Genomic DNA, 17,770 nt, shown 5'->3' with positions numbered 1-17,770 from the left:
TGCCCATGTTTTTAAAACAAACAGGATTAGACAAAAATAGTGTGGTCAGCAATAACATGGTCAGCTCAGTAAACAGTTCTTATCAGTGCCCCCAATATCCTGTCTCAGACGATCCATGGTGTAAAGGGGAACCAACTTTAGCATCCTTCCCCTAAAGGGGCAGCACGGTAGCCTTGTGGATAGCACAATTGCTTCACAGCTCCAGGGTGCCAGGTTCGATTCCGGCTTGGGTCACTGTCTGTGCGGAGTCTGCACATCCTCCCCGTGTGTGCGTGGGTTTCCTCCGGGTGCTCCGGTTTCCTCCCACAGTCCAAAGATGTGCAGGTTAGGTGGATTGGTCATGATAAATTGCCCTTCGTGTCCAAAATTGCCCTTAGTGTTGGGTGGGGTTACTGGGTTATGGGGATAGGGTGGAGGTGCTGAACTTGGGTAGGGTGCTCTTTCCAAGAGCCGGTGCAGACTCGATGGGCCGAATGGCCTCCTTCTGCACTGTAAATTCTATGATTCTATGATTCTATGAAATGAACAATGAGGTGGGTAGGAACTGACTGCTGTAAGTAAGATGGGAATGGACGAAAAACAACTTTATAACGAATAAAGTATCTGAGCAAACAACAGGTGGCAGGATGGGGTTAAATCATGAGCTGTGGGCAGCACGGTGGCACAGTGGTTAGCATTGCTGCCTACTGCGCTGAGGACCTGGGTTCGAATCCCGGCTCTGGGTCACTGTCCTTATGGAGTTTGCACGTTCTCCCCGTGTCTGCGTGGGTTTCACCCCCACAACCCAAAGATGTGCAGGTTAGGTGGATTGGCCATGCTAAATTGCCCCTTAATTGGAAAAAATAATTGGCTACTGATTTTTGGAAAACTGTATAATTGGGGTGTCTGTACCAGTGTCAAGCAGAGTGGTTTTGGCATTTATCCAGAACACTCTCCCACGTACATGGACCAAGCATGGAAAAATGAAGCCGTCTTAACCACAGTTGATGTGTCTGCAAGTCTGTGTGTTCAGCTGAGCTATAACTAAGATTGAGGAACCCCATGTAAAAGCTAGCTCAATACTCAGTCCTTGGAAATGCTCCTACACACGGAAAGACAGGAGCCACATTTTAATACATCATAATCTCTTTAGCGAGCCCTCTCACCGGGACTTCCCCATTCACTGAATATTCTTCTGTAGCCAGTGTGACGTCACGCCGCTGCAATTAACAACAGCTGTATAAAAATGAGAACCTGGCCACCTCACCTGAAGGGGTTATTGCAGGTGAACGCTCTGGTCATCATTACATTGCAGTCGCAGAGAGGGCAGCGGGGAGAACACGGGAGACCCAGATAAGTTCAACTCGGGCTGGTGGGGGGGGGGGGGGGCAGGTGACGTTGGGGTTCAGTATTGGTATTTGGTGGGGTGGACTCACTCGCAGGCCTTAGCGGCCCTTCATGGCTGTACGGTGACCTGTGTGGCATCTCCCATCAGTCACACACAAGTGCAAAAGAGAGGTCACAGATGGACTATTTAATACTGATCAGCAAGAGGACGATGTTTAGGGCGACAAAGATGGTTACGGACCCAGGGAGACGGTACGTCATGGTCAGCGGGGCCCTGGATGGGGCACCGGTAGTACTAGTTAACGTGTACGCGTCCAACTGGGACGACTCGAGCTTCATCAAAAAGACCATGGCAGAGATCCCCGACATAGCAATGCACCAACTAATCAGGGGGGTGGGGGACTTCAACTGTGTACAGGATCCAACAACTGACAGATCAAACCCTAAAACGGGGAAAATCTCAAGCATGGCAAGAGAACTCGGTCACTTTAGTGAACTGATGGGAGCGGTGGACCCCTGGAGGTTCGCCCACCCAGGGGAGAAGGAGCTCTCCTCCCCAGTACACAACATATACACCAGAATTGACTTCTTTGTGGTGGGGGAAACGGTGCTTCCGGGGATAGACAAAGTGGAATACCCCGGAATTGTGATATCCGACTACGCTCCACACTACATGGAGGTGAGGCTGGAGACGGGCAGGGCCCAACACCCCACATGGAGGTTGGACGTCGCCCTACTAGCTGACAAGGCCTTCAACAAAAAGATATCGCAGGCCATAGCAGAGTACACGGAGAACAACCAAAACGGGTAGGTCTCACTCTCCACCTTCTGGGAAGCACCAAAGGCCGTAGTAAGAGGGGAAATTATTGCTTTCAAAGCGCAAAGAGATAGGGAAGAAAGGGCGGGTAGGCAGCAGCTGGTCGACTCCATACTGGGGGTAGACCGTAAATACTCCAAGGCCCCGACCGTAGAGCTCCTGGTGAAGAGGAAAGAGCTACAAAGGAACTTTGATCTGCTCTCCACCAGGAAAGCAGTGCACCAACTCCGCCAGGCATGTGGGACCCTATACGAACACGGAGACAAAGCCAGCCGCCTGTTGGCTGAGAAAGCAGGCAGCCACCAGAGAAATTGCACAAATCAGGGATACCAGAGGCACATTAGAAACAGAAACAGAAAAGATCAACAAAACCTTCAAGGCCTTCTACCAAGGATTGTACACCTCAGAGCACCCAATGGGGAGTCCGGGATGAACTGGGTCCTTGATGGACTGGACATACCAGTTGTGGGGGAGGGCAGAAAACGGGGCCTGGAAGCACCACTAGCACTGAGAGAGATCATGGACAGCATTAGCTCCATGCAGACGGGTTCCCGGCGGACTTCAACAAAACATTTGCGACAGCACTGGCCCCGCATCTGCGGGAGATGTTCAGAGACTTGCTAGCTGGGGGCACACTGCCACCTACGCTAGCACAGGCCTCAATCTCGCTGATACCTAAGAAAGATAAAGACCCAACGGAATGTGGGTCATACAGACCCATCTCACTGCTGAATGCAGATGCCAAAATACTGGCCAAAATCCTAGCAAAAGGCTAGACGAATGCGAACCAGAGGTGGTTGCAAAGGACCAGATGGGCTTTGTCAAAGGTGGACAGCTAACCTCAAACATCAGGCACCTGCTGAACGTGATAATAACTCCCTCCGGGGAGAGAACACCAGAGGTGATCGTCTCCCAAGATGCAGAAAAGACCTTCGACAGAGTCAAATGGAAATACCTCATAGAGGTACTGGAGCGGTTCAGCTTTGGAACAGGGTTCACCTCCTGGGTAAAGCTCCTATACAACGCTCCCATGGCGAGCGTACGGACCAACAACACCAACTCCCGATACTTCCAGCTGCACAGGGGCACCAGACAAGGATGCCCACAGTCCCCACTGCTGTTCGCTCTAGCGATCGAACCACTAGCAATCGCGCTCAGAGCAGCAAAAAGCTGGAGGGGGATCCGAAGGGGCGGCAGAGAACACAAGAGTCTCACTCTAAGCAGATGACCTGCTCCTCTACATTTCGGACCCACAGAGCAGCATGGACGGAATCGTCACGCTCCTGAAAGAGTTTGGCAACTTCTCAGGCTACAAACTCAACATGAGCAAAAGCGAAATCTTCCCGGTACACCCACAAGTAGGGGGGGCAGCACAAATGGGACTGTCGCTTAAACAAGCCCGACACAAATTCTGCTACCTGGGGATACCCCATGACTGGAACGGGATCCACAAATGGAACCTCAACAGTCTGACAGAGGAAATAAAAAACGACCTGCAAAGATGGAACACACTCCCACTCTCCCTCGCGGGGAGAGTCCAGACGATCAAAATGAACGTACTGCCCAGGTACCTCTTCCTACTTAGATCTATCCCGATCTACATCCCCAAGGCCATTTTCAAAACACTAGACAAACTAATCATGGTGTTCGTATGGAGGGGAAGAATGCTAGAATCCCAAAGAAGGTCCTACAAAAAACAAAATCCGGGGGGGGGGGGGCTAGCCCTCCCAAACCTACAATTCCACCACTGGGCGGCGACAGCCGAGCGAATAAGGGGATGGATCAAGGAGCCAGAAGCCGAGTGGGTGCACGCGGAAGAGGCCTCCTGCAAGGGGACCTCCCTCCGGGCCCTCGCCACGGCAGCACTCCCATCCACGGCGGCACTCCCATCCCCACCCAAAAAACACTCCAGCAGCCCGGTGGTGATAGCCACACTCCAGTCCTGGAACCAACTATGGCAGCAATTTGGTCTGACCAAAATGTCGGACAAAGCTCCCATCTGCAACAACCATAGGTTCACACCAGCGCTGACTGACGCCACCTTCAAAAGGCGGGGACAGGACAGAAGGACACTGACAGTCAGGGACCTATACATGGACGGCAGGATCACAACACTGGGCGAACTGACAGAGAAATTCCAGCTAGCCAGGGGGAACGAGCTAAGGTACCTGCAACTAAAAAACGTCCTACAAAAGGAGACAAGGACGTACCCACAACCGCCACGACAGACATTACTGGAAGAGTTACTGGACGCAAGCATCCTAGATAAAGGGAACTGTAGCAACATGTATGACTGACTGCTAGAAAGTGCCGACACCGTACTGGACGCAACATAGGGTGGGGACTCTGGAGCGAAGCACTGCATAGGGTCAACTCCACCTCCACGTGCGCAAGGCTCAGCCTGACGGAACTTAAAGTGGTATATCGAGCCCACTTAACAAAAACTTGTATGAGTAGGTTCTTCCCGGAGGTGGAGGATAGATGTGAACGGTGCCAAGGAGGTCGGGCCAACCACGCCCACATGTTCTGGTCTTGTCCGAGCCTTGCGGGGTACTGGACAGCCTTCTTCGAGGCAATGTCCAAAGTGGTGGGGATGAGGGTGGAGTCATGCCCGAAAGTGGCGGTCTTCGGGGTATCAGACCAGCCAGATCTATTTCTGGGGAGGAGGGCGGACGCCCTTGCCTTTGCCTCCCTGATCGCCTACTGTAGAATCTTGTTCGGTTGGCGGTCAGCAGCACCACCCAAAGCTGCAGACTGGCTGTCCGATCTCTTAGAATCTCTCCAAAAAAATCAAATTCGCCCTCCGAGGGTCAGACGACGACTTCCACAGAACGTGGGAGCCATTCACCCAATTGTTCCGGGACCTGTTTGTGGCCAACGAACAAGCAGAAGAATAGCCAGGTAGCCAAGAATCAGGGGAAAGTAGGCAAGGCGTGAGAGAGAGGGATAGACGGGGGGTGGGGGAGGGGGGGGGGTGGGGGGCAGCTAAACCTAAGAGAAAAGAAAGGCGAACCATAGGAGAAAGGGAGGGGTGAGGGGGGAAGGGGGCAGAAGCGGGGGGAGGGAGGGGAAGAGGGAGGAGACAGGGAACAGTAGAGGGGAATCAGAGAGGTGGGGGGGAGGCAAGGGAATGATAGCCGGAACGAGGGCACGGGAAACAATAACAAACTTTTCAAATACAGGAACAGAGAGCAAGGAAAATACGGGACGAACGGCTGAAATGGAGGTGAACGCGAGACGACAACGTCAGCGAAAACCGTCCGGGAGAAGCAAGTAACAACACCAACACCAGACCCATTCTCGTATTGCCCTCTCTGTACTGGACAGAACCAATGTAATTGTTTCTCCGGCACCCAAATGTATATGTACCTCCCCAGTTCCCCCCACCGCCCCCCACAAACTGGTGCCTACTTATGTGTTAAAAGTAATATTGCCAACTGTGCAGAGTTGCTTTTGTTGAGCTAGTGCATAATACCCTTCCAATTTGTTTTAACAGTTGCGCTATTTGCGGGGGCCCATATGTACATATACATAGACCGGGACCAGGCAAGCCAGGACACCAGGGCCATGAGCTTCGCCAGCTTAGCAGGCATACATGTCTCTGGATTCCCCATGGCGGCATTATTCTATTTCCGAACTGCAAGGGACACCAGTCCCTCAATGTCCAGTTCGTTTCTGACCATCCAGTCCGCATCATGCATGTGTGCCCGTTTCCCAAGATCAAGTTCGCCTGCAGGGAATCACTCTAAGTGCGGCCTCGACGGGGAGTTACTCCCCGAGGTAGAAAAAAACGGCAAAGTGCAGATGATTAGCAGGGTGATTCTTGGCGTTTCAGCCATTGAGAATCACCCCGCCAAACGTGCCCGAAAGTGGACTTTGTTTTAAGTCTGCTGAATCACACCCAGAGTCAATGAAAATTGGGGGGGGAAACTCGCACTGGCCATATCCAACATAAAAAAACATCATTGTGGCTGTTGGAGGCCAATCAACTCAACCCCATGACATCAATGCAGGTGTACATGTGGGCAGTGCTGCCCAACCATTAACAGTTCCTTCATCAATGATCTTCCATCGGTATAACAACAGAAACGCATTCATAGCTCTGATAATGAAGCCGTCCATGTCAGTGTGAAGCATGACCTGGACAACATAGAGGCTTGGGCTGATAAGTGGCAAGTAACATTTGTACCAGACATTTGACAGACAATAACCAACTCCAACAAGAGGGAGTCTAATTGTGACCATTCTGTGGCGAGTAACACACCTCCTGCCACCATAAATCCTGTCCATCTTGTAAAAGGCACAAATCGGATTGTGACAAAATACTCCTCACTTGCCTGGAGAGTGCAATTCCAAAAATACTTAACAAGCTTGACACCATCCAGGACAAAGCAGCCTGTTTGATTGGCACCTTCACTTCACCCACCAATGCCACACAGTAGCAGCAGCACTGTGTACCATCCACAGGATTCACTGCAGCAAGGCTCCTGCAGCAAAATCTCCAAGTCGTGAACTCCGCCATCTCGAAAAACAGAGGCAGCAAACACAAGGGAACGTCACTACCTGCAAGCGCCTCACAGAGTCACACACCATTCTGCTTTGCAAATATATTTTGTTATTCCTTCACTACCACAGAGTCCTGGAACTCCCCACCTAAGAGCATAGTGGGTGTATCTCTGCCAGGTGGGCTGCAGCAGTTGAAGAAGGTGCTCTTCCCAAGAACAATTCTGGATGGATGGACAATAAACAACACCGACAGGCCATGGATGAAATTTTAAAAATCTACAAGTATGACCCTGAGCTTCCACTTGCCTGTCATTTTAATTCTCTGTCATGCTTCCACTCTGTCCTCCTTGTGAGTTATGTTATTGTCTCGTGTTTTGAATTGGTTATTAAAATAAGGTACGGTAAAGTTGCCATAGTCCCACATGACCATAAGCTGCTTTCCCCTTTGAGAGAAAGCTGACCGGTGATGGTTTAACCTGAGGGTCAACACACCTCAGGCGAGGAGCAAGGTTGAGAAGGCATGGCCTTCATGAATAACCTCAGCCAGTATGGCAATTGAACCCACGCTGCTGGCCTCATTCTGCATCACGTACTAGCCAAGTGAGCTAACCGGCCCTATTGAGGGAGTAATGTAATACCAGTTGTTCTCTCTTTCCCATTCCCTTATCTCCCTTTCTCTGTCATGCATCCACCATTCTCCTCCCCTTCCTTTCTCTCACCCACCCCTCCTCCTCCTTCCTCCCACCCTCTCCTTGCACTCACATTTATTTTGTGGTAGAACTCACCTACTACGCTGAGCACAGATTCAATTGTGAAACCGCCAGGAAATGTTGAATGCTTCACCACACATCTGTACTTCTCACCATTGTCTTCCATTGTTGGCCGGATCCTCAGCTGGCTGGAAACACTAAATGTTTTGTCACTATTAGTGACAAAATATTTTCTATAGTTTATTGATGAGATATTTTCTATTCGTTGCTTTGATATCTTCATCCAGCTGATGTCCAACTGTTGAGGATAAAATCCAATAACGTCACATTTCACAGAGCCCTCTGAGCCATTCGGAATTGTAATGGATTGTGTGGATAAGCTGACATTAGGTCGAACTGTGTGGAAAGTAAATATAAATTGAAGTATATGTTGTGCAGGTGAATTAATTACACAACAGCAATATGCTGGCAAGGTCATGTTTTACAGATAAGTTACGACAAAACCAAAAAATGTAAATCTTAAGATTTGAACCAAATACCTTCCTTTATCTTCTGGCATTCTCAAATGGAGCCTTTCAAGTTTGAATACAACTTGTGATTGCTACAATAAAATTTTCAACAAACAAAACTGCTTCTGGTTTGAAATGGAATTTTATGAATTGGAATCTTAAGTCTTTTCTCAGGCATGTACTTTCAAATCAGAGAGAACAGAGACACAGGATCATAACCTCACCTGGGAAATCCCAACGTTGGTCATTTTAATTTCCTTTCCCCAATACCCAATAGTTGGTCAGGGCACATACACCAACCAGCCAGTGCACACTGTAAAAGGAGGAAAACTGATATGCTGAATGGGGTTTGTGAGTCCTATATCTGGATTGAGTCTGATCGAACCGTCAACAATTTAACTGCGTTTTTTTTAGTTGCTCCTTATAGTGGAAGCTGATGTATAATGCAGAGGCAGCAATCACATGAACATAGATTTGTGTGACAACGTGTCAGCATGCAACCTCAGAGCAAATGTGTGCACAGGAAATGCTCCATAGTGAGGAAGACGCATATTTAGATTTTGTGACCCTCCCACTGCTCCACACCCAGCTGGCTCACTAATGCCCTTCAGGGAAGGAAATCTGCCACCCTTACCCGGTCTGGCCTACAGGTGACCCCAGACCCAATGTGGTCAACTCTTAAATGCCCTCTGAAATGGCCCAGCAAGCCACTCAATTCAAGGGAAATTAGGGGTGGGCAATAAATGCTGGCCTAGTCAGCAACACCCACATCCCCGGAACGAATAAGGTAAAATATATAATGGGATTAAGCAGTGGAGGGCTCTGACTGGTAAGATGCCTGATATGCAGTGTAACTTCCACAGGAAATGGTGCAGGAATAAATACCAAAAAAAGCTTTCTGCCATGCTTCTGGCAAAGTTACAGGATAGAGGTGGTAGCGACTCGGAGGAAATAATCATTAAGTATGGATTTGCAGTGTTTATGGCTTAATTTAACAAATAGGTATCGCACATGTGTTTTTTTTCATGTTCCTTACCTAACACCTGCATCGTTGAAGTCTGTTTCTCACTTTCAGGAAATATGAACACGGTGCAGGTATAGCTTCCTTCATCTGCCAACTGTACTTTTGGAAGGTAAAGTGAAGCATTTCCCTTCAGTAAATCACTATCAGAAATGCTTGCTCCAGGTCGCTTTGGGTCATGTTCGCCTCCCATGAAAGAATACACTTCTGTGTGACTGTCAAGGATCCATTCGACTCCAACAGTCTTTGGATCAATGTTGTCACCAATGTAGCCAGCTACCTCGCACTTCAGCAGAACATCTTCATTTAGAAATACTTGCAGTGGGTTTTGAAATATGTCCAGCTTTATTGTGTCTTTAAAAGAAGATTTTTAAAATAAATAATGAAACCATTGAATAAAATATACTAAAATATGGCTTTATCTAAAAGACGCATTTGCACATTTATATAAAGGTTAAAAAGAGAAACTTACACATGTTTAATTGAAAGCAATTGTTAGGAATATGTAGAACTTTCACAGCAAGATCTTCTTAGGCCAGAGCCAATCACCTTCCATGGCATGAAAATGAACTAATGATTGCAAACTGATCATAGCTCTTTCTTCAGAATAGAAACACAGAAAATGGGAGCAGGAGTAGGCCATTCGGCCACTCGCACCTGCTCCATCATTCAATATGATCATGGCTGATCCTCTATCTAAATGCCATGATCCCACACTCTCTCCATATCCCTTGATGCCTTCAGTGTTGAGAAATATATTCCTCTTATATATATTCAGTAACTTGGCCTCCACAGCCTTCCGTGACAAAGAATCCCATAGGTTCACCACCATCGAAGTGAAGAAATGTCTCTTCATCTCAATGGCCTAATATGTATCCTTAGATTGTGGCTCCTTGTTTTAGTCTCTCCAACCAGAGAAAACAACCTAACTGCATCCAGTCAGTCCAGCCTTGCCAGAATTGTATACGTTCCAATGAGATTCCCTCTCATTCTTCTGAACCCCAGTGAATATCGGCCCAGTCAACCCAATCTCTCCTGATATAACAACCCTGCCACCCAAGAATCAGCCTGGTGAACCTTTTCTGCCTTCCCTCTGTGACAAGTGTATCCTTTTGGGGTAAGGAGACCAAAACTCCACACAATGGCGTGGTCTCACCAAGGCCCTGTACATCTGCAGTAAGACATCCTTGCGGTTGTTGTACTGTGGTGAATGTATTGCTGTAACAATTCACCATGTACATATCTGTATTACGCTGCTGCCCATGTGGGCTCCATCTATTGACCATTGTAAGGTATTAGCTATGATGTAGCATGTTGGGGCCTGTGTGGGCTCCGCCCCTGCCTCCTCCCCTTGAGGGGAGGGAAAAGAGCAGTTGCCCTGTAGACGGCTCCCACGAACAGATCAGTCATAGGCAGGCACTGTTCTAGTTGATTAAAGCAACAATTTACTTCTACTCCTGGTTTTGTGTGAATTGATGGTCGCATCGATTTAATCAACTACAACGCCACTATGGAATCGGCCCTCAAATCTGACCGACTGGAACTCGATCCGCAGGCTCGAGATTTTTTCGCACTGGCTCCGCTGTTTCAAGGCCTACCTCGCCGCCTCCTCCTCGCCTTCCATCACCGACGAACAGAAGCTGAGTCTCCTCCATGCACGGGTGAGCCATCGAATCTCTGTTCAACTCGAGGAAGCCTCCACCTACGCAGACGCCCTCGCGATGCTAGAGCGCCTCTACGTAAGGCCAGTGAACGAGGTATACGCGCGGCATATCCTCACCACTCGCCGCCTGCGTCCCGGTTAATCGCTGGAAGAGTATCTACGCGACCTCAAAGTCCTTGCATGAAGCTGCAATTACCATGCCGTTACAGCCACTCAACATATGGACCTCGCCATCCGAGTCAGGTCCAAATACGTGAGACAGCGCCTACTCGAAAAAGGTGCCCTAGACCTGGAAGAGACGGTAAAATTAGCCTCCTCTCTTGAAGTAGCGTTCCAAAGTCTTAACGCGTTCCCGTCCGATCACGCGACCCCCTCGTGGACCCCGACCAAAGAATACCCCAGGCCTGTGCCATGCGGTTGCCTGCTCACCATGGGGGGCTACCCTGTTATTTCTGCGGCCAGCCTCAACACCCCGGCAGCGCTGCCCGGCCCGGAATGCGAACTGCAGCGACTGCAGGAGAAAAGGACAGTTCATTAAAGTTTGCCTGGCCAGGTCCAAAAACTCTAAATCACAGGCCCGACCCTCAGACTTACAGGCCCGCAGATCCCGCAGTGTGGCAGCGTGTCTGCTGGCTCCGCCCCCCTCTGAAGCGTCATCGGCCTCGTGTTGTCCGTGGGGGCAGCCATCTTCCAGCCCGCACAGTGCGTGCGACTTGCAGGGGCCGCCATATTTGCCATCCTTGCCCACGCGGCCCGCCACGTGCGATTCATGGGGGCCGCCATCTTGCTCACCGCCCGACACGTGCGACCGACGGGGGCCGCCATCTTGGCCGCCATCTGCAACGCCGACCGACATGTGAAACCAATGGGGGAAGCCATCTTGGGACCGCCACAGCACCTCCGACCACGCCGACTACCCTCAACCCTTGACCAGTCGCGACCCAAACACCTCCGGAGCTCTATTACGATCGTCGGGGTAAACGGACATGAAACGCCCTGCGTCTTCGACTCCGGGAGCACGGAGAGCTTCATTCATCCAGACATGGTAAGACGCTGCTCGCTCCCAATCTTCCCGGCGCATCAAACCATCTCCCTCGACTCCGGGTCGCACTTGGTGCAGGTCCAGGGTGCACTACCGCAAACCTCGCAATATAGGGCGCCGAGTACGCCAACTTTAAATTATATGTACTCCCCGACCTCTGCGCTCCTCTCCTATTGGGCATGGATTTCCAATGTAACTTCAAGAGCCTAACCCTGAAGTTCGGCGGGCCCCTACCCCCACTCACTGTATGTAGCCTCGCGACCCTAAAGGTCGACCCTCCCCCGCTCTTCGCAAATCTCACCGCCGACTGCAAACCAGTCGCCACCAGAAGTAGGCGGTACAGCATCAAGGATAGGACTTTTATCAGGTCCGAGGTCCAGCGACTCTTGAGGGAGGGAATCATCGAGACCAGCAATAGCCCCTGGAGAGCCCAGGTGGTGGTCGACAGGACCGGGGAAAAGAACCGGATGGTTGTAGATTACAGCCAAACCATAAACCGGTACACGCACCTCGATGCGTATTCCCTTCCCCGGATCGCAGATATGATTAATCAGATAGCGCACTACCGGGTGTTCTCCACGGTGGATCTGAAGTCTGCGTACCACTAGCTCCCAATTCGCCCGGGGGACTGCTACTACACGGCTTTTGAGGCAGACGGCCGCCTCTTCCACTTCCTCCGGGTCCCCTTTGGCATCACGAACGGGGTCTCGGTCTTCCTAAGAACGATGGGCCGAATGGTGGACCAGTACCGGCTGCGGGCCACATTTCCGTACTTGGACAACGTCACCATCTGCGGCCATGATTAGCAGGACCACGATGCCAATCTCCAGAGATTTCTCCAAACCGCCCGAACCCTTACCCTCACCTACAACAAGGAGAAATGCGTTTTCTGCACAACCAGAGTAGCCATCCTCGGCTACGTCGTGGAGAACGGGGTTCTCGGACCTGACCCCGACCGCATGCGCCCCCTCCTGCAACTCCCCCTTCCCCACTGCCCCAAAGCCCTGAAAAGGTGCCTCGGGTTCTTTTCATATTACGCCCATTGGTCCCCAACTTTGCGGACAAAGCCCGTCCAAGGCCACCACCTTCCCACTGGCGACTGAGCCCCGCCAGGTCTTCAGCTGCATCAAGGCGGATATCGCCAAAACTGCGATGTGCTCAGTGGACGAGTCCGTCCCCTTCCAGGTGGAGAGCGACGCATCAGAGGTCACCCTCGCCACTATCCTCAATCAGGCAGGCAGGCCAGTAGCGTCTTTTTCGCGCACCCTCACCACCTCCGAAATTCAACACTCCTCAGTTGAAAAAGAAGCCCAAGCCATCGTAGAAGCCGTGCGGCACTGGAGGCACTACCTCGCTGGTAGGAGGCACTACCTCGCTGGTAGGAGGCACTACCTCGCTGGTAGGAGGTTTACTCTCGTCACCGACCAACGATCGGTAGCCTTCATGTTCGATAATACACAGCGGGTCAAGATCAAGAACGAGAAGATCTTGAGGTGGAGGATCGAACTCTCCACCTATAATTACGATATAGTATATCGTCCTGGGAAGCTCAACAAACCCCCAGATGCCCTGTCCCGCGGCACAAGCGCCAGCGCGCAAGATGACCGACTACGTGCTATCCACGATGACCTCTGCCACCCGGGGGTCACCCGGTTTCTCCACTACATCAAGGCTCGCAACCTGCCCTACTCCACCGAGGAGATCAGAGCCATGACCAGGGACTGCCAAATCTGTGCGGAGTGTAAGCCGCACTTCTATCGACCGGATAAGGCCCACCTGGTGAAGGCATCCCGGTCCTTTGAGCGCCTTAGTATCGATTTCAAAGGGCCCCTCCCCTCCAACAAACGCAACACATATTTCCTCAACATCATCGATGAGTTCTCCCGCTTCCCCTTTGCAATCCCCTGCCCCGACATGACCGCGGCCACCGTCATTAAAGCCCTACATAGTGTCTTCACCCTGTTTGGTTTCCCCACGTACGTTCACAGTGACCGGGGCTCGTCATTCATGAGCGTCAAACTGCGTCAGTACCTGCTCAGTAATAATAATAATAAGGGCATCGCCTCGAGCAGGACTACCAGTTATAACCCCGGGGGAAACGGGCAGGTGGAGAGGGAGAACGCAACGCGACTGGCCCTACAGTCTAGGAATCTCCCAGTTCCCCACTGGCAGGAGGTCCTCCCCGACGCACTCCAATCTATTAGGTCCCTACTTTGCACGGCCACAAACGAGACCCCTCATAACCGCCTATTTGTTTTCCCCAGGCAATCCACCTCAGGGGCCTCGCTTCCGTCCTGGCTGAAGACACCGGGGCCCATCCTGCCCCGCAAACACGTCAGGAGCCATAAGTCCAACCCCCTGGTCGAGAGGGTCCGGCTCCTACACTGCAACCCCCAGTATGCAAACATCGAATACCCCGACGGCCAACAGGATACGGTCTCCCTCCGGGACCTGGCACCCGCAGGTTCCACTACCACCGCCACCCCATCTTACCCCACCCAAACTACGCTGACCAGCGCTCCCACCCCTACATGGCACCCGCACCCCTCCCGCCTGCCATTCCCCCTTCACCGACCCACAGGAATGAAGCCCCAGACGACACGCTCCCGGAGTCCACATCTGTGCCCGCACCGGCGACTTCACTACCGATGCCAGCACTGCTGAGTTTGACACCCGGGCCAGCTGCGATACCAGAGCTTCGGCGATCACAGCGCACAATCCATGCGCCGGACAGGCTGAACTTCTGAACCCTTCACCCCCGCCGGACTTCAATTTTTTTAACAGGGGGTGAATGTGGTGAATGTATTGCTGTAACAATTCACCATGTACATATCTGTATTACGCTGTTGCCCATGTGGGCTCCACCTATGGACCATTGTAAGGTATCACCTATGATGTAGCATGTTGGGGCCTGTGTGGGCTCCGCTGCTGGCTCCTCCCCTTGAGGGGAGGTATAAGAGCAGTCGGCCTGTAGGCGGCTCCCACAAACAGATCAGTCGCAGGCAGGCACTGGTCTAGTTGATTAAAGCCACAGTTTACTTCTACTCCTGGTTTTGTGCGAATTGATGGTCGCATCGCATACAAATCCACTTGTAATGAATACAAACATACTATTTACCTTCCTAACTGCTTGCTGTACCTGCATGCTTACTTTCAGTGGCTGGTGCACAAGGACACCCAGGTCCTTTTGTATGTCAACATTTCCCAACCTATCATTTAAATAATAGTCTGCCATTATGTTTATCCTTCCAAAGTGGATAACTTCATTAATCCAGGTTATAGTGCTGTGCCATGTATTTGCACAATCAAACTAATCGAAATCACCTTGAAGTCTCTTTACATCCTCCTCAACACTCACATTCCTACCTAATTTTTTTGTTGCCAGAAAACTTCGAAATATTACATTTGGTTCCCTCATCCAAATCATTGATAGATATTCTGAATAGCTGGGGTGGGGGGAGGGGGGGGGGGCAAGCAATGATCACATCCTTCATAATAGACTCTGGCAATTCCCTACAACTGATGTCAGGCTAATGGGTCTGCAATTACCTGTTTTCTCCCTGCCTCCTTTTTTAAATAGCGGGGTTACATTTGCCACACACCAATCTGCCAGAGCTGTATCAGAATTTACAGAATTTTGGAAGATGGCAACCCACTATTTCCATGGCCTCCTTCTTTAATACCCAGGGATGTAGATTATCAGGCCCTGGGAATTTTTTGTCTTTCAGTCCCATTAATTTCTCCAGCTTAATTTTTTAACTAATACTAATTTCCTTCAATCCCTCCATATCATTAAACCCTTGCTCCCCTAGCATTTCCGGCAAGATATTTGTGTCTTCTTCCATGAGGACAGAACTAAAGTAGTTATTTAATTACTCCGCCATTTCCTTGTTCTCTATTGTATATTTCTTCGGACTATAAGGGACCTACATTTGACTTCACTAATTTTTTTTCTTTTTGTACACTTATAGATGCTTTTAAAGTCCACTTTTATGTCACTTGCATGTTTACTCTCATACTCAATCTCTTGATCCTCTTTTGCTGAATTCCGAACTTCTCCTCATCCTCAGGCTTCCTACTTTCTTGACCAAATTTAAGTGACTCTCCGAGTAAACGAATACCAGTAAGGAAACAGTGCAGTCCGAATGTTAAATAGAAACATAGAAAATAGGAGCAGGAGTTGACCATTCATCCCATCGAGCCTGCTCTGCCTTTCATTATGATCCTGGCTGATCATCCAACTCAATAGCTTAATTCCCCAAATCCTTTAGTCCATTTTGCCCTAAGTGCTATATCTAATTGCTTCTTGGAAACATACAGGGTGGGGTTCTCCGTTGGCTGACACAGGAATGGCGAATCACAATGAGGCGGAAAGTCACGCGCCAGCTGAAAATCGAGGCTGGGCGCCCATCAGAATGCCATGCTTCGTTCCCTCAACAATGACGTGAATGCGTTCTACACAACATGTCAGAGTGGCTATGCAAATTGTACAGTAAATGCCATTTATATATCATTAACGGGCCAGGCCAGGCAATTTCCGGACCACCTGTGATGCTCCTACACCACCGGGGGAATTACCGACGGCAAGGTTCACTTGTGGTATTCAAAATTGACAAACAGGCGCCAAGGTTGCTGAGGGAGAGGGAGGGGGTACAAACAGAGCCCAACATCATTATAGTGTGCTGACAGTTGTGCAACTGGTCGGGCGACATCTGCCAGGGCCGGGTGGAGGAATGCGGAGGCCAGGAGGAGGGCCGTGGGATCGGGATGGACGGGCATGGACCACCATTGTCGCAGCCTGCAAGGCAGCCACCTGGCTGCGTGTACCACTGACTGCCTACTGGGAACTTAGTACCATAGGTCATATGGGTGTCCACCCAGGCCACCCCCCTAGGTACCCTCTGGCCCTAGCCAACCCATCAACGGGAAGGGCGTGCTCCAGCGCCGACAGTGCCATCATCTTGGCTGGGGTGAGCATTGGCATGCATTGAAACTGAACGAGTTTTACGTGGCACTGGTGCTAATCCATTAATGGGACCTGAATCGCTCCTGGACCAGCACCACTCCTGGCAATGGACAACACTCGTGATTCAGTCCCGGCGTCAGCATTTAGTCTCTCAGTCAGAGACTCCCGCATCTTTTGGCCTCAACTACTTCCTGTGGTAATAAGTTCCGCAGGCTGACCACTCTCTGGGTGAAGAAATTTCTCCTCATCTCTGTCCTAGTGTCTGCCTCTGTTAATCGTTCGTCTGATGATCTTGAACATCTGCCCATTGTAACTATATAAGAAGTTGACAATTTCAGTTGAAGCAAAGGGTTGTAACAATCTCAAATTGTTGCTTCAAATAAACTCACTGTGAGTGTCATATTATACTGTTGTAATGTCTCCATTTCATGTCCACAGGTTACAAAATCAAAAAAGAAATTTCAGTAATTTTTGAGCTGTTGAACAGAGACACTGTGGTGAACCACTGTTCAACCTGTATTAGGTATTGTACGGTAGGACCTGTATTACAGATTCGCCGGTAGTCCCTGCCTGCTGGCTCTGCCCAGGAGGCGGGGTATAAATATGCGTGGCTTCCAGCTAGCAGCCATTTCGGCAGTTGCTGTGGGAGGCCACACATCTGATAGCAATAAAGCCTCAGTTGGATTCAACTATCGTCTTTGTCCAATTGATCGTGCCTCAATTTATGGCTATCAGTTTCTAAGGATGGACCTCCGTATCAAACCGGATTGCCTGCAGCTGGATCCGCACTCAAGCGACGCCAGGAAGGACTTCCAGCACTGGCTAGCTTGCTTCGAAGCGTATATCAACACGGCACCAACCCCTGTTCCGGGGGCTCAGAAGATTCAGAATTTATATTCCAGGTTGAGCTCCAAAGGGTTGTAACAAACTCAAATTATTCCCTCAAATAAATTCACTGTGAGTGCCATGTACTGTTGTAATGCCTCAATTTCATGTTCACAGGTTCCAAAATCAAAAAAGAAATTTCAGTAATTTTTGAGCTATTGAACAGAGAAACAATACGTAGATGGAAGATCTTTGATTTTATCTTAGAAGGAAAATGTAATTTGACACTCTTATTACAGGACGATTCTGAAATGGGCCAGAATGTTTGGTAAACTGCTTACCATTATTTTTGCCAGTATTGCTCATGTCTTTGTGCTCAAATAAA

The 17,770-nt window shown here is 50.1% G+C and overlaps 1 protein-coding gene and 1 pseudogene across 2 annotated transcripts in view; both read right to left on the bottom strand.

Moving 5' to 3' along the window:
* The window catches only part of LOC140430276 (colorectal mutant cancer protein pseudogene), a 183,653-nt pseudogene that overhangs the window by 130,415 nt on the left and 35,468 nt on the right, over nucleotides 1-17,770 (bottom strand).
* The window catches only part of LOC140384404 (uncharacterized), a 109,775-nt gene that overhangs the window by 77,052 nt on the left and 14,953 nt on the right, over nucleotides 1-17,770 (bottom strand). For both annotated transcript variants that reach the window (XM_072466079.1, XM_072466080.1), the window contains exons 2-3: nucleotides 8,905-9,243; nucleotides 7,435-7,755 (exon numbers count right to left, since the gene is read on the bottom strand). In XM_072466079.1, coding sequence (XP_072322180.1) covers nucleotides 7,435-7,755; nucleotides 8,905-9,243 — 660 coding nt within the window. The remainder of the gene's footprint in view (nucleotides 1-7,434; nucleotides 7,756-8,904; nucleotides 9,244-17,770) is intronic.

This window comes from Scyliorhinus torazame, chromosome 10, assembly GCF_047496885.1.
Source record: "Scyliorhinus torazame isolate Kashiwa2021f chromosome 10, sScyTor2.1, whole genome shotgun sequence".
NCBI classification, from domain to species: domain Eukaryota; kingdom Metazoa; phylum Chordata; class Chondrichthyes; order Carcharhiniformes; family Scyliorhinidae; genus Scyliorhinus; species Scyliorhinus torazame.
This window is presented reverse-complemented; position numbering and strand designations above follow the sequence as displayed.